Source organism: Pan troglodytes, chromosome 1 (assembly GCF_028858775.2).
Source record: "Pan troglodytes isolate AG18354 chromosome 1, NHGRI_mPanTro3-v2.0_pri, whole genome shotgun sequence".
Lineage (NCBI taxonomy): Eukaryota > Metazoa > Chordata > Mammalia > Primates > Hominidae > Pan > Pan troglodytes.
In genome coordinates, this window is record NC_072398.2 from 186,737,645 (window position 1) to 186,754,345 (window position 16,701).

The window sequence follows — 16,701 nt, forward strand, 5'->3', positions numbered from 1 at the left end:
AGGAAAAGGAAGAGGCAGCATTAGGGCCAGGCCAGAGCTAGGGCCCAAGCATCTTCAGCCCAAAGGGTGTATGCACCCCCTGAGAACTCCGCTCCCGCTTCCAGGCCTTGGAAGGGTTGGGGGTGTCCTCAGACCTGTACGCCCAGGCCCCTGAGCATTAGGGCGGGCCCACAAGGGAGGGAGTGCCGGGGCTGCGTGCCCAGGCCGCACTGATGGTGACGGATGGTTTTTCATTATAGCCTCTCAGGTCCTGCCCGCACCCTGTGTGGAAATTCTATTTATTCCCTAATTTGTAAAAATTCCCTCTTTATCTGATCCCAATCAGGGCGGGGTAATTGGCTCTCTGGGGCAGCGGCTGGGGTCCTTGATGAAGAGCTATGTGGATATACCCAGCCCGGCCCCCACCCAGCCTGCCACCAGGGCCCACAATTAATAATGATTTGCAAATGGCAGACAAGCAATAACACAGAAAGATGTGGCGTCCGTGCTGCCTCTTCATTTCCTTCCCTCGCAGATAAAAATGGCCACAGAACAAAAACCCAGCACTATAAATTCTAGAATTAGTTATTCACTGGGATAAATGGGGCCTGGAGCCACCAGCCACTCTCCCTGCCACCGTTCTTGCCTGCTTTCCCTGATCCAGGTTCTGGCCCCATGTCTGTTCTTGAGCCTGGCCCCTGACTCTTCTGCCTCTTTGGCTCGCAGCACAATTCCTCAGCTTCTCCCACCACTCCAGCTACCTTCTCCTGTGTGGCCAAGACTTGGGAGTGGTCACCTGGTCTGGGCCTGTAGCTTCCTCTGCAGTGGCTGGAGCCAGCAGGTGGGATTCACCCTCCACCTCCTCTTGTGGACCTCCCTGGCTGCCCATCGTGGTTTCTGTTCTCATTCTGTATTGGGGTTTGAATAACGTTGACATGTCCTGCCAGGCCTGGGAGTCTGGATAAGGGTTTGTCTTGGGTATCATCTTTGGCATTTGGGACCAATCATGTCCTTTGCCTGGCCAAATCTGAGTTGAGTTCCTGGTGGCCAAATGCACTGTAAGCGACATAAGGGGTTTGATGCTATGCTTACTGGTCAGGCAGTTCTGGGATGCTGGCAAAGGGGTTTCCAGGCACTGTGCCCTCCCGGCCAGGCACATCCCCCCCCCACCCCACCGCCCCCAAGTGGCTGTGAGCTGGCGGGTAATGGGCGTGTAATGGCCTCATTTCCATGCCTGGCCTCCAGGAGCGGCGGTAAGTGTTTGATTGCCTTAATTTCCAAACACATCATTATCCCAGCTTTACCAGCGCTTAATAAACACTTTATGAGGATTTTTTTAAAAACATCTTCGGTCCGCATACTTCTCTGAAGTGATAAACTCTAATTAAGTCTAATATTTAAAAATATGGTAATGGTGAGTTGTTTGAATAAGTGGACTGCATTTCTGTAATTTCATTATTACGTAAAACACGCTAATTATTTGGAGCGCGCTTATTACGGTGAGAGAAATCGCCTGCTAATCAAGATGAAATTGCCTTTTCCCCTTATTGTGGAACCATCGTCATCCTTCACCATCAGCCTGTGGCACCTCCAGGCACCTCGGTGGGGTGGAGGGGGCTGAGGGGAGGGACTGAAAGAAGGGGTCACTTTGGAGTGGAGGCTGTAAGGACCCTGTCTGGGGGAGGGGTAGGAAGCTATGGGAGCCATGGCTGTGGGGAGAAGGGAGTGTGTGTCTAGGAAGTGGGTCGGGTGGGCCAAGGTGGCCGTGAATGGGGGCGCAGGGGACTGTGTAGGCCATGTCTGAGACAAGGAACCGGGGGGTGGGGATATCAGGAATTTATTGTTGGAATAACATTATTTTTAGATGTTATTGGAATAACAAAAATAATAACTAACCGAGCTACTGTTTTAAGCACTTCACAAATAACTCATCTTTTTAACAACACTTTGAGGGAAGTTATTGCTATAATTATTATTATTCCCATTTTAGAGAAAAAGAAACCAAAACAAAGATAAGTTAAATAAAATTCAGGAACTTGCTCAAGTTCACATGGTTATTAAGTGGTGGAGTTTGGATTCAAACCCAGAAGCAGGATATACTGGGGCCATCTGCTGTGTCAGTCCTAAACTCACTGCCTTGGCCCTCATCTTCCTTCTAAGCTAACATTTTATGCTAAACCTTAAACTGCACCCAGCTGTTGGGTCCCCATCACAGAGTTGCCAGATAATACAGGGTTACAAATAATACAGGACACTAGTTAAATCTGAATTTCAGATAAATAATTTTTAGTGTAAAAAATATAGTATAAGTATGTCCTGTATGGAGCTGGTGGGGCTGCGTTTAATCTGGCAGTCCTGTGTCAAGCAGGCCTAGGCACTGGCACTTTGCTCTCAGGGCATTACTGCTGCCAGGATGTCTGGACAGACAGATGTGGCAACAGTTGAGTTTCTAGAATGTGGACACACCCAAGGATCCTGCTGTGTCACCCTTACCATGCATGGTTCCTTCTCCTTGCACTGTTCTCCACACCTACCTCCCAACTACCCTACCCTACCTCTTCTGGTCCCTGTTTCATGGACTCTTGCCCCATTCCTCACCATGTCCTGAAGATCAGTAATAAAGTGTGTTACCAAGCTAAGCATTCTGCAGGCAGGAGGCCTGTGGAGACTCCAGCAGACCTCAGGATGTGTCTGCATGTTCCTTTAGGCCACACTCCCTCTTAGTCCCATAAGATCAGCAGCTTGCCACCCTACTGTCCCTCCTGTTCCCCCAGTTTGATTGGCTTCTTTGATCATTTCACATACATTCACTCCTGCCTCCAACAGACACATGTATGGGAATTGTATATGTGATAGAGGTGTCATTTCAAAAGGGTGGGGAAAGTGTTGACAGTTCAATCAATGGTGGTAGGACAATTGGCTATTAGGGGGAAAAAAGTTAGAGTTTTTATTTCTTACCACACACAAAAATAAATTCCAGACAGATTAAAAAGTTAATGTATTAAAAAAACTGAAAGTATTAGAAGAAAACATAGGATAGTGTGTGTGTGTGTGTGTGTGTGTGTGTTTAATAATGCTGAGATAGAGAAGCAAGACATTAGCCTAGAAACCATAAAGAAATGCCTGACAAATTTAGATGTCCCATAGGAATATGACTTAACTCATCCAAATTTGCACCTTCCCTGGTATGCCTTATCTCAGTGAGTGGCACTGAGATCCTAGATGCTCCCCCTGTGCTGTCCTAATCTCCCCATTAAGGACTGCTCGTTCTATTTCCTAAAAATTCTCTTACCTCCATCCACTTCCCCCACATCATCAATAGATCTTCTCCTCCATTTCCACTGCCACTGGCCTGTTCTGAGCCATTATTTCTGGTCTGGACCATAGTACAATCTGCTAATTGATCTGTCTGCCTTCAGGGTTAATCCTTCCAATCCTGTCCTCACATCTAGGATCATAATTCTGAAACAAGATCTGGTACTGTCATTCCCCTCCTTAAACATGTCAATGTCCATCATTCTCAGAATATTAACATCTTAAGCTCCTTAGTTTAGCACTTAGGTTCTTCAGGATTCCCTTTAGTCAGTCACTGACCACCAGCTTCATCTCTTGCCACTCCCTTCTGATTCTTCATCCCCCCACCCATCTGATAAACTTATTTGGACACTCCACATTTCACCTCCATAAATGTGCCTATACTATTTATTGAACACCTTCCTCACCCCAGCCCTAACAAGGTGGGTTAGCTCCCTCCCCCATCCCCTAAGACCTCTGCTTAACTTTGGAATATTTAATCCTCAAACAGAACTAGATAACTTTTCCATGCGTCCTTTTCTCATAGCACTGCACACCTGACAGGGCTGTCTTTGAGTTCCTTGAAGGCAGGGAGCTACAGAGTCTTGCACATCCCTCAGAAGCCGTATGGTACAAGATCACTGAGCATACAGAAGGTGTCAGCGCATGTTTGCTGAATGAATGAGTATATGAATGAATGGACTTCTAACTTCTTGGGTCCCCTTCCTCCTGAGGGTCTCCCTAGCCCAGGCCCTGCTTCCTGTCCACTGCCACTCAGTTCCCAGGTAAGTACCGCTAATGGAGAATATCAGCCTTAGGTTGTTTGCCCTTTGTGAGCTCTTTCTGGTGTCCTAAGTGATCTGAGCAACCCTTCTGTGTGGAGATTGTCAGGCAGACATTTGACTGTCCTTGGGCCCAGCCAACAAGCTTGTCTTTCCTTGTAAGGTGCTAGCCCCACTAATCTTCTGTCAGGGATTTATGCAGCTGCACTCCTCACATTATGGTCTTGGCAATATAAAAATATTTCCAACACTGAGAATATTAATGCCCCAAAAAAGAAGAGGAGAGGGTCATCTTGTCACAAATTGATGATCCTGCAGAAACATAAAAACAGGCTAGCCTGGCCAGGTATGGTGGCTCATGCCTGTAATCCCAGCCCTTTGGGAGGCCGAGGTACAAGAATTGGAGGCAGAGGTTGCAGTGAGCTGAGGTCACGCCACTGCACTCCAGCCTGGGCGACAGAGCGAGACAAAATGAAACAAAACCAAAGGTTAGCCTTCTAGAATTTGAAGGTGAGGTAGAGGCCTCTTGGAGGCCTCTATTGTGGGTGCAAGGCTGTGCTCCCTGCCACCCCACTCCCACCCTACAGCAGCTTCATGCTGGCCTCCTTAGCTCAATGAGAGGTGCTGGAAGGCAAGCCTGCTAACCCAGGTGGCCCCCAGAGCTTCAAGCAGAAAACTTTCCAAGAGACTGTGTTGCCACCAGACACCCTGCTGCTCTCTCTGTCTGAATTTTTGGCCTATTAAAAGCCCCAGATCTGTCTCTAGTGCTTCTTCTGCCAAGCTTCCTCACTTTCTAGCAGGGCCATAGACTTTAAAAAACAAAATATATATATATTTGTCAAGGCTTCAAGGGCTGGAAAAAGAGCCTGGAGCTAGAAGCCCATGACTGCCATTCCACTGACTTGTTAGGTGAACTGGAGCAAATTTCTTCCTTTCCCTGGTCTCTCTTTATTGTAGTGGGCCAGTTGCAACATGTTAGACCCCAGAAATACCCAGTAAACAGGATCTGAAGTCAGAATTTGGAGTGAATGCCAATTGGTTTCACTAAGTCTGCCGGCCCCTATCAGTCATCTGTGCTATCAATTGTATACACTTTCTCACCACTAGGTCCTCCAGAAAACTAGCTTCCTTGCCTTTTCTTCAGAAAGAGGAGGCATTCCAAGCATAAAGAACAGCATGTGCAAAGACGTGGGTGCAACACCTTGTTTGGTCCTCACAATAACAGCAAGGCCATTATCACCCTAGTGGAGGAACCTAAGTATTAAAGACGCTAAGCCCTTGCTGCGTGGTATGCAGCCAGTGGGTGAAGTTAAGATTGGAAACATGTCTTTCTGGCTCCAAAACCCACTTTGTCATTTTCAGAAAACAGTGAGTGGGTCCTTGAGATTGGAGTCCAGGGATTGAGGGTTGAGCATGGCAGAGACCAGAAATAGCAGGGATCAATTTTTGCGGAGCCTTTAAGACATATTACTGGTGTAGACTTTAAACTGAGGGCAAGGAGAGCCACTGAAGGGCTTTAAGGAAGAAGAACATGATCAGATTTATGTAAGAAAGATCAGTTTGGCTGTAAGAGAATGAATTTGAGAGAGAAAGAGGACAGCTGTTGTAATCCAAGATGATTAGGCAGAGAAGAAGAGAAAATCTGCGTAAGTTCATACTTGATTAGATTTGGAGAGTGAGGGAGAGGGCAAAGTGGCAACATGACTCAGATTTCTTTGGGCATTTTGGGTGGATTATGGTGCCATTCACTGGGATGGAGAACATAGCAGGGTGAGGGGTAAGCAGCAGCTTGGAGAGAAAATTAGCTCGTGATTGGACGTTTAGGGTTTATCTAGAAAGAGATGTTCAGGAATATGTGGTGTAGAGCCCATGAGCTGTCCAGGCTGGAGAGGTGATCTTTAGGGGGTAGCCGAAACTCACGATTTAGATGAAGCCATCCAGTGTGTAGAGTGGGGAGAGGTCAAGGACAGAGACTGGGACGTGGGGACCCTCTCCCAGCACAGGGCCAGGCACAGGTGGGAGAACAGTGCTTGCCCACTGGATGGCTGGTGGCCTGGGGGTTGGGGCTGGGACATTCACTTGGGCCAGGGGAAGCAAATTGAACGATTTGTCCAGCAATGAGGGAGGAGCCAGATGAAGTCAATAGAAAACTAATTTTCTTTTCTGCTGGAAGAAATGAGGTGTGTGGCCGCTGGGTAATTGCAGATAACGAGGGGACTTATTCTTAATATGCACAGCGGCCACAGTCCCTAGGGTACCAGAGACAGGAAGGATTGGAGGTTCCCTGATAGGGCCAGACTTATTTGGGAAGAAAATCACCCTATCATAGTCTCTCTGTTGGCACTACCACAGCCCATGGGCCCCATCCTAACCCTTCCCCCTCTTAGGCCCCTTCCGGTCCCATTCCCTTTCCTGTCAACTGCCTAGCACAGCCTCTCCCTCCTCCACCCACTACCCCCAAAGCATAGGCACACACACTAAGAGAGACAAATGATGGGGCCTCAGCTGAGCGGGGTGCGTGTCTGGCCCATAAACCATGGGGATGGGTCACGTCTGGAGTTGCCATGGTCGCCACTACCCACCCATCTGTCTTCCCACTGTTCTGCCTCAGACCAGCCCGTATGGCTTCCTGAGTCCCTGGGGGAAGGTGTCACCTCTCTGTGCCCACATCCACTGCAGGTGCGTCCACGCTGATCTCTGCGAGACAGGACCCTGTCTGACTTGCCTGCCCAAAGCAGGCTCTGCAGAGCTAGGATCTGGCTAGTGATACAGGGCCTGGGCTGATCAGAGACTGTGCCCTCCTACTGCCCTTTTCTAGTGCTGGAGGGTCCCCCTTCCTAGGCTAAGGTCCTGGCAAAAGTGGGCCTTGACATGCAGAGGCTTCCTGACCCCACCTTGACCTTAATACCCCCCCACACTTGATTATGACATTGATGTACAATATTTCTACAATCACAGCATCGATCCTATGAAGGTTGGTGGTGGCTGAGGCCCTGGTTATGGCCCAGGAGCATCTAAAGGAGGTGTGAGAAGAGGCAGGTGAGGGGATAATGAGTTTGGTGGCTGCTGTGGGCAGCTGAACAGAAAAACTCAGGCACTCAGGCTGTTTCTCTCCTAGGCTTCTGCTAGTGGAATAAGCTCTGGGCAGGTGCACGTCCTGCTGGTGGTGGTGGTGGTGGTGAAACAAATCCTGGCCCATGTCCATGATGCTGAGGCCCCAGAGGCTTGATCCTCCAGCCTCCAGGGTTCTAGGACAGTTGAAAGCATCCAATACTGGAGAAACTGTTTGTGATAGAGTCTGATACATGCAGACACATTCCACATGAGGTATGGGCAGAAACAGGGCCCAAAAAGGTGACTAGCACCCACTTTGAGCCTACTGGGACAGAAGCAGGGTTTCCGCCGATGTATACAGGAGGGTTTGGTAGACGGCTGATGGCCAAGGCTAAGAGGAGGACCACAAATCTGGACCCTCCCCATCCTGTCGGAGCTCCACAGGAACAGGTGCCCAGGCAAGCTGCTGTTTGAGCACACAAGCCCAGGACACAGGGCAGGTGTGTTTCCCAGGGCCCTGGCCCAGCAGTGCCAAGCCTTGTGCCTTGTCACTAGTGATTATGGCCTGGGTCACATCTCCCACACACACGAAAGTGCCGGCAAAGTCACCCTGGCCATGGGTGTGATGAATGGCCGCGCAGTAATGAAATGGAGACATCAAGGCGGGTGGCGGGAAGACAGAGTGTGGCGGACGGGCCGTCCCCACGCGGCAGCAACAAGAAGGATCGCCCAGCGGCCGGGGGCCGTCAAGGGAAAAATTACACATTTACTCTGCCTTTTTCTTACTGCGACGGCGCCCATACATCACCGCTGGGGCTGGGGCGGGACATGCCGGCCAATTTCCAGCATGAATTATGGAACTGAGAAGCATCGAGACCAGGCTTCCTGCCGGCCCAGCATCACCCAGACCAACCTGAAGCTAGGAATGCTGCCACCAGGGGATGGGACCACCCTCTCTAAAGCCTGTGGCTCCTGAATCTGACCCTGCTTCCCACCCCCACCCTTGTAAGAGCACCTGTGGGCATGGAGGGGAAGGATCTGGGGCTGATCTAAATGTCTTCTCTCCTTTTTAGACGACTGCAAGAACATTGCCAACATCATGAAGACACTCGCCTATCGAGGCTTCATCTTCAAGCAGACATCGAAGCCGTTCTGATTGGCCGAGGACAGGATGGGGCAGGACAGGGTAGCTGTTTGGCCCAGCCCAGAATCCTCCTCTCCCTCACCAGAGGGGAAGAGGGAGAGTGGCATAGCTCTGTGTCCAGAGTGTCCCCAGCTGCCCTGTGGGCTCATGCCCTTGGCGTGGGCTTGTGCCCTTGCAAGGGCTTGGCCACTTGGCCCTTCTGGAGCAGACACTTTGTGCCCCCCATCCCCACCCCTCAATCTCAGCCCAGTATCAGCCCCTCCCATTGCGGGCCTGGGCTAGGGGGACCCAGGCACTCACCGCCTCCTCCCTGGTACACAGGCTTCTGTGGGGCCACCAAGCCCCCCCTGTGCCCCCTCCCATCCATAGTGCATGGTGTGTGGTGCCCCCAGGGCTCCAGGACAGATCAGGCCCCACCTTGTGTCTACCCCCATCCCCGCTGTGAACGTGCCACTGAATAAAGTCGGGGAAACGAGGCACTGGGTGTGTGTGCAAAGCCATCTGTGTGTGTGAGGCTGCTGCTGCGCCAACGCTGTCAGGATGTGAAGGTAGGTAGAGCATGCTCCAGACTGCCTCTGTGCACAAAGCCATCCATGTGTGACTGGCCGTCACTGCAGCACCTGTGACACCCTCCCTCAATATGCACACATCTGTGTAAGCACGGCGACTATCAGTACAAGCTGTGTGCAAAGCCATCTTGAGTGTAAACCACAGGTGCTCTGAGGTGCAGGAATTTGGGTGAAACTGGTAGTGGTTAGTGGTCAGAGAGCTGCTAAGGGCCTGAACACAGGCAAACCTATCTGCCACCCTGTGGAGTGGCCGTGACAATCCCCTCCTTGCCCACCCTTCCCACTAGGGGCATCAGAAGTGAAGGAAAGGAAAAGGAAGCAGCCTGGTCCAACTCAGCAGCTCTATTTACATAACAGCGTCGCCCACACCCCGTGGGGCCTCTCACGGCTTCTTGGCTTTCTTCACGGAAGATGAGCTGGAGGCCGACTCCCGTCGCTTTCTCTGAGGATACACAGAAGGCATTGAGGTCAGTGACCCCCCAAGGCCTGAGTCAGGTTTAGTGCATGTGCTTCACAAGCTCAGGGACAAGGACGCCCACTGGTCAACCCACTCCTACCCTCAGTCTCAGACTCGCACAGAAGTGATGATCGTTCCTGCTGCAGGCACTAGAGGGAGAGGAGCCCCTACACCCATGTGCATGTGCTCACTCGCAGGGCCCAGGCGTGCCTCCCAGCCTGTCCAGACTCTTACCGAATTGGGCGTGAGGGGTGCGCCCACCACATCAATGATGGTGTCCTTGGGGTCAGGGCCAAGTCCGGGTTCAGTCACTGCCGGCTCAGCAGAGGCCGGGCCTGGGCCTGATGCTGGTGTGGCAGGGCCCCCTAGCACACCAGCCCGGGCCAGTGCCTCATGACGGTGCCGCAGCATCTGCAGCTCATACTCGCAGTTGGCACAGGCCTGCTTGAGCTCATAGAGCAGCACCAGGTCGCTTCGCAGCTCATTGAACATGTGCACCAGCTCCTCCGTAGGTGTCGGGCTCAGCTCTGCAGGCAGGCGGCAGGCAGCACGGGCAGAGCCCAGGTGTGGTAGAGGGCCAGCAATGTGAACTCCCCTCCCCCTGCCCAACCTATATCCACAGCCTCGGGTGGGTACACCCTATGGGGCCCAGTCCCCACACTCACCCACACCAAGCTCCAGCAGCATCTGTTCCAGGGCCTTGATCTTCTTCTGTCCCACAGAGCTTGGCAGCTTCATCTGCAATGAAAGCTGGCAAGCTAAGCCTGTCCCAGCCACAAGAGGCTTAGGATGAAGGGGACAAAAGGCAGAGGGAAAGACGGTGGAAGAGAGACGGTAACACATGGAGGTTAACTATGGGCCAGAAAAGGAAATAGCCAGGAAGCTGAATATAGTGAAAGCTGCTGTGACCTTAGCCTGGCCACATCACTGAGATCCTGCCAAGGCCACCTCTGTCTGCAGCAATCTCTCCTACTGCTCCATCCCCACCTGCCTGCAGCGTTTGGGACACGGAGCCCAGAGCAGAGCCCAGGACCCAAACTTGCTAAAGGAGGTGACTCACGTACCCGTTGGCTCCGCAGCGTGACACCTGCAGACTTGAAGTCTGGAAACTTGATGCCTGCAGTCTCAGGAACAGCCTGGGGGAGAAGGCATTATGGAGACCAAGGTGTCACAGGGAGAGGGCCCAGGGTTAGTCCTAGCACCCCATCAGCACTGGGTGCTCTCAGAACCCTCCACTCGGGGTGAGGCCTTGTGCCAGGTGACCCTTCCACCCTGAGCTAGGCTGGCGGAACCTCCGCACCGGCTTCTCAGCCTCCTTTTTCTGGGGTAGCTTCTTCTTGGGGGCCTTGCGTTCCGTGCGCCGCTGCTCTGCAGTGGTGTCTGCCGCTGTGATCAGCTTCTGCAGGTCCTGGCTGCGTTTCTCCCGCTCCTTCTTCCGGGCCTCAATCTTGCGCAGCTCCTGTAGCAGGTACTCCTCCTCTGCCACCTGGGAAAGTGAGGGATGCGAAGTGTGTGAGGGCACTTCTAGGAGTGAGGGTAGACACGCAGGTGACGGGGTGCTGGGCTGTCTGTGAGGGAATCTGAGAAGTAATGGATCATGAGGGAGGTGAAGGGCTATGAAAAGCAGGGGGGATGGCCCATGAGAAGTAGGAATGGGCTTGGGGCAGTTAATAAGGTATCAGTGGGAGGCAGGGGGACCTGGGAGTGGGAGTTGAGGGGATGGAGGATGGAGACAATGAGCAAGGGGTGTGGGGCATGGAGGACAGGTATGTGGCCTTGGGCTTACCTGCTCTGGGGTCCGGTTGTAGAGACGCTCAAGCTGTTCCTTCCGCCGTCGTTCGTGCCCAGCATCAAATACTGGTATCTTAAGGTCTGTGCCTGGCACAGCCCGCACGTTGGCAAGCTTAGCACAGATGTGGTAGTACCGCTCCTTCAGGTCTTCCACAGAACGCTTCTGAGGAGCAAGACAGGGTAGAGGAATGAACATTCAGGGGCATGTGGAAGAGACGGCATAAAAGTAGGGCCTGCTAGACCCAGAAGCTGGGCACCCATGCAAATACACAATGGCTCACCTTGAACTGCTGGTGATCATACCGGTCATGGATAACAACAAAACGCAGGTCAAAGCGGCGGCTGAGGTCAAAGAGGTGGTCAGTTTCTGCCTTAGTCCAAGCATCATCGTGGAGATAAAGCTGGTACTCCTGCTCCGAGTACACAGGCACCTGCACAGTCTACTAGCACAGAGGAACACAGTAGGGGCATGCCCACATCATGTCATGTCCAGCAGGCTCCAGGCCCCAGTGACCACAGCTGCTCCTGTTTGTTGCCAGACCCTGGGGCTGTGCCCCTGCAGCATGGAATGAGGAAAGAACTTGTCTGCTTGACTAGAGGTCCTAGCAGGGTTTGGGACTGTAGCCTGCCTCTGATTTATTCCAGGATCAACTTCACTGTCTCCAGCTCCAGAGCCTCAGTCATGGGACACACACTCCTGCCCCCATAGTTAAGGTGAGGGGCCCACATGTAAGTGCTTCTGTGGAGTCCAAAGGTCAACTCTGGAGTAGGACAGATGGCTAATTACCTGGAGAAAGGCCCAGCAACCCCTAGTCCATACAACTCATCTGAAGCACTACTGCCACCCAGTGGGCACAGTGGGACTTGCCACTCCCCCAGAGTTTGCCAAGGTCAGGCATCTCTACAGAAGCTGGGCCTGAATCCTACTACCAACATACGCAGCCCTGCCAATGCCCCTTCCTCCCTTCTTCCACAGACCTCCCCCAGAGACAAACAGCACTACCATGAGCTGAATCTGTCAGACGCAGCCCTGCCAATGCCCCTTCCTCCCTTCTTCCACAGACCTCCCCCAGAGACAAACAGCACTACCATGAGCTGAATCTGTCAGAGACCCAAGGAAGGAGTCAGTGCTAGACTACATCAGGGAAGTCTCTCTTCTCAGTTAAAGACCACAACCAGCTCCAAAACTGGTCGCCTTTTGGACATCTCCTACTGGAGGCCCCAAGGAACCTCAAACTTAGCTCAGTACTGAACTCATGGCCCTCTCTCAAACATTATCTTCTCCAGTCCAGATTTCAGTCAATATCACCATCACCCAACCCAGCTGCTCAAGCCAGAAACCTGGGAGGCATCTTAATTCCTATCTTTCCCCTTGACTCCTCCCCTTCACCAAATCTGTGGCTTTTACCTCCAAAATTTCTGTCTCCATTGCCACTTCTCCGTCAGCCTACCCACTGTCACATGCCTGGATCAGAGAAATAGCCTCGCTACTGATCTCTGCCCACATTCAATCCTCTTCCAATCAATTCTCCATCTGCAGCTAAGACGTGATCTCTTTGAACAGTGCTACTTAAAGGATAGTCTGCAAACCAGTGCTGTTTACACTTACCCCTGGTCTATGATGAGAATGGAAACTGAGAGTACACACTGAAAAACTTACGTAACAATTTTACAGCAATTGTATGCTGTTGAATCTAATATGAAGAAACATGGACTTGTATTTTGTCTTTATAATTTTATTATCTTTATCAGTCTCTGATGGTTTAGAAATAAAATAGAAAAATGTCCTTCACCACAGATGATTTGAGACACACTGTCCTAGTGTTCTAGAATATATATCTTATCATTACCCCCAACTATCCCTTATTAAACTCTTCAGAAGCTCTCCATCTAAGATAAAGCATCTTCTAGATAATTCACAAACTCCTGAAGAGCAAGGGTTGTCCAGTTCATCTCGCACCTTTAGGACTCAGCACACTGTATGTATCAGTGTCTACCAAATCAATTAATGAACATACAAATAAATGACCTGGTCTCCTCCTGCAGCCGCTGTCCCTCATGAACCCTAAACTGCAGCCAAATGACTAGCAGTTTCTAGAACATAGCAGACTTCCTCCTTGACCTCTGCTCTTGCCTGAAATGCCTTCCACTTCCACATTCCTTCTACCTAGGTAACTTTCTCAACCTTTCGAGCTCTCAGGCATCATCTCCTCTGGGAAGTCTCTCTGGTTTCCCAGGTTTGGTTACATATTTCTCCTATGCATTTTAATTCAATTTAACTAAAAAACAAACAAACCAACAACTCAGGGCCATGTGCGGTGGTGGCTCACGCCTGTAATCCCAATACTTTGGGAGGCTGAGGTGGGCAGATCACTTGAGCCTAAGAGTTTGAGACCAGCCTGGGAAACATGGTGAAACCCAGTCTCTAAAAAAACCACAAAAATTAGCCAGGCATGTTGGTGCACGCCGGTGGTCCCAGCTACTCAGGAGGGTGAGGTGGGAGGATCGCTTGAGCCCTAGAGGTGGAGGATGCAATGAGCTGAGATCACACCACTGCACTCCAGCCTGGCAGACAGAAAGAGACCCTGTCTCAAAGAAGGAAAAAAAAAAAAATCCTCAGGAACTGTGCAGCCAGTCCTCTCAAGTAGCTCATAGTCAAGTGAGGAAGACATTTTTTCATTCATTCAACAAATATTTACCATGGGGCTGCAATACCTATGCTGGAGACACAGTGCTGCATATGACAGGCAGGGATCTTAGCCTCTCAAAGCTCATACTGCAGCTGAAAAAACAATTTTGGTACCGTGTGGGAAGTTTGATACATAGGGTATAACAAGTGACACTCCAGCCCAGGGACAAAGATTGGTTAGAGAAGAGGTAAATGAGGCTTTTAGGATCTAAGTCTAGGCTATTCCAGGCCGCAGCAGCTGTGAGGCCACGCTGTACAATGACTTAAGTAATGGACTAGGAAACCTAGCCCAATCTAGCTCTGCCTCTCACTGAATGGGTGAGTCTGGGAAGGCCGTGCTCTGCTGAGCTACACAGGTAACTCAGCTTGGACTAGGGGGCTGGCATAGTGATGAAGAATATAGTCAGAGATGTGATTTATTATGGAAAAAGAATCAACAGGACTCAATAAATAGATGTATCACTGGCATCCAGCTCAAATGCCACGTTCTCAGACCCTCCCTGACCAACCTAAGGTAGGACTCCCCTACACCTACAAGTTCACTCTTTATCTCATTTCATATCCATTCAAATCCTGGTTTCGTGTTATTGACGGCTCTTATTTGAAAGACTCCAATTTATTTCCTTACATGTTTGTTGTTTGTTTTCCCCTACCTTCTTTGTTCTGTTGTTGATTTAAATACTGTGAGGACTAAGGGAGAAGACTAAGTCAGGACGATCCCCCAAGTTTCTGGTTTGGGCAACTGGGTGAAAGATGGTGCCATTCACTGAGATGGGGAACAGATTTGGGACCGACAGAGGGAAGATGATGAGCTCTGTTCAGGGTACCTACCTGATGTAAGGTACCTGTGGGGCACTGAGAAAGAGATATTAGTAAATGACTGGATGCGAAGGAACCACTGCTCTGGATTGGTGACTTGTAGAGAGGGTAACTGAAGCCACAGGGTTCATACTAAGAAAGTAGAGAACAAGAAGACTAGAGCACCTAGAATACAGCTCTGAGGAACAGCAACATTTGAAAGACCAAGAAAAGCCATGAAAAACCAGAGCAGGTCCGGGAAAGAACAGGATCCCTTGGGCAGAAAAGACCCACAGAGTCCTACTCTGCATGCATTTGCCACAAGGATTGAGTGGGTAATCACAGTTGGGCATGAGCGTGCCCCCAGAACCAACCCTAGGAGACTGGAGAGCTCGCACAAATGGCTCAAAGTGGGAGGGCAATCTTGGCCTGTGTCTGAATGAAGGTAGCTTACCTTATTGAACCTGGCAAAGGGGTAGTCCTTGCCCTCCTCCGCTGCACGTCGCCAGTGGAAGAACATTGCTCCGTCCTTGCGGGCCGGGTTGGTGAATGGCATCCACTTCCAAGGCCGCACCTTCTTGGAGCCCAACTTGGCCTTCACTGTACGGTACCCCTGGCCAGTGTCACTGGGTAGCAGTGGGGGTGCATCCCTGGCAGGGAGGTTTAGGGAGATGCGAGGTTAGAATCAGAAGGTGTGTTAAAGAGCTTTTTGTCCCAGGGAGCTGATCTACCCTACCCTATAGCAAGAAAGTCATGTCCTGGAGCAAAAGATTTCAGGTCCTCCTGCATCCTGCTAAGCAAGCAGGAGCCCTTGCTGGGGAGGAGAAAATTGTTAGAGAAAACTAGTAGTTAGGGGCATGGCAGGTGAATCAGGGGCCAAAACCTGGGGGACTTGGGACTCCAATACTTGCTTCTTGTCAGAGTAGAGCAAGGCATAGACTTCCCGGTGCATGCCCTCGGGCCTCTTGAAAGTCAGTGTCTCAGAGGACTTCTTGGACTTTTTCTGAGGAAGGAAACCACAGAAAGGAACCACAACCTAGACCTTTTCCTGAAAATTCTTTAGTCCAGCTCAATCCCTGAACAAAGCAGCACCTACAGGGTCAATGACAGGCAAACTGACACACTGTAAAGGCACAGAAACCCACTCCCAGGGACACCATCCTACCCCCAAATCAGAGCAGTCCCCTCCCCATCCCACCAACTCTCAGACTGTTACAATGTCTTGATCTCTCCCCAACAATATCTTGCAAAAATCACACTTGCCTGGTCCTCTCAGCTCTTAGAGGTGTCATACCCTCTTGGTCCCACCATCTCCCACGATGTCCCATCTCCTCCCTCCCATCAAGGATGACACATATTCCCTGTCCTGTTATGTCACCCCTTTTATCGCCCAACTCACTGTAAGTGTAGCACCCATCCCTTGCCCGTTGTCACTCCTCCCCATCTTCACTCCCCTACCCTCCCCTAGCCAACGCTTTCAGGTGCCCCTGCTACCTTGTCCGGGTTGATAATGTCCTTCTTGCTGATGGTCCCAGAGGCTGCATCCCCTTCTGGACCCCCGAGTTCTAGAATGTCCCGTACATCCGCGCCCGTAGCCATCGCGCCTGAGAGATGGGGGAGCCACCGGAGGTCAAGGGTCGGTGCCTGAAGAAGGACCAGGCTCAGGTCAGGGGGCGGGGCCAATCCAGACCTAAGCGGAGGCGAGGTGAAGGGGCGGGCCAAGAGGAGAAGGGTGGTCCAGGTCAGGTCGGGGATCTGCCTGTTCCCCACCGCTTGGATGTTCCTAACGGCCCCTTCAGCCACCTGGGCCCTCGCACTTCCGCACCTGGGTCCGGCAGCTGCAGCCCCCACTACCACTCCCCCGTCCCCGCACAGCCGCGGCAGAAACTTCCGGCGGTGCTCATTCGGAACGCGGCCGACAGAAACACTTCCGGTCGGTGTTGTAGGAAAGGAAGCCGACTGGCAACCGAGGGTGAAAGCTACTGGCCGTGCTGAGCTTGCCACCCTTTGGTTCTCCCGCGAGCCTGTTTTCATTGGTGCACTGCCTGCTTTCTGGCATTTTCCCTCTACGATGCTCCGTTGCGTCTCAGGCAGTGAAGAGATACCAGAACTTTGTGACTTTGGGAAGTCACTTAATTTCTCTG

General features: G+C 51.4%; 2 protein-coding genes across 24 annotated transcripts in view; one reads left to right on the forward strand and one right to left on the reverse strand.

Moving 5' to 3' along the window:
- The window catches only part of ERI3 (ERI1 exoribonuclease family member 3), a 134,323-nt gene extending 125,594 nt beyond the window's left edge, over window positions 1-8,729 (forward strand). For all 20 annotated transcript variants that reach the window (XM_016961252.3, XM_024345226.2, XM_024345228.2 and 17 more), the window contains one exon: window positions 8,183-8,729. Coding sequence is in view for 12 of the 20 variants with exons in the window: in XM_024345226.2 (XP_024200994.1) it covers window positions 8,183-8,265 (83 nt within the window). In the remaining 8 variants the exon portion in view is untranslated. The remainder of the gene's footprint in view (window positions 1-8,182) is intronic.
- Window positions 8,730-9,149: 420 nt separating this feature from the next.
- On the reverse strand, window positions 9,150-16,494 carry DMAP1 (DNA methyltransferase 1 associated protein 1). Of its 4 annotated transcripts, none has more exons than XM_009455793.3 (11): window positions 16,383-16,494; window positions 16,052-16,247; window positions 15,469-15,560; window positions 15,012-15,207; window positions 11,352-11,510; window positions 11,066-11,233; window positions 10,580-10,765; window positions 10,344-10,415; window positions 9,945-10,017; window positions 9,514-9,806; window positions 9,150-9,264 (listed from the first exon to the last, which is right to left on the reverse strand). In XM_009455793.3, exons 2-11 carry the CDS (start codon window positions 16,154-16,156, stop codon window positions 9,205-9,207), a joined length of 1,404 nt encoding a protein of 467 aa, XP_009454068.1. In that variant the 5' UTR covers window positions 16,157-16,247; window positions 16,383-16,494; the 3' UTR covers window positions 9,150-9,204. The 4 variants fall into 4 exon arrangements, with proteins under 4 accessions (XP_009454068.1, XP_009454073.1, XP_009454065.1 ...); XM_009455798.4 differs by having other exon boundaries at window positions 16,052-16,201; window positions 16,361-16,450; XM_009455790.3 differs by having other exon boundaries at window positions 16,052-16,201; window positions 16,328-16,447.
- Between the last annotated feature and the right edge of the window lie 207 nt (window positions 16,495-16,701).

Excerpts from the sequence above, each read along its gene's own strand:
- DMAP1 (XM_009455793.3), bottom strand. The coding sequence starts at position 16,156 with ATGGCTACGGGCGCGGATGTACGGGACATTCTAGAACTCGGGGGTCCA. Across the intron at positions 15,208-15,468 it reads TTGCTCTACTCTGACAAGAA|GGATGCACCCCCACTGCTAC; the intron begins GCAAGTATTGGA and ends CCTCCCTGCCAG. Across the intron at positions 11,234-11,351 it reads ATGATCACCAGCAGTTCAAG|AAGCGTTCTGTGGAAGACCT; the intron begins GTGAGCCATTGT and ends CTTGCTCCTCAG.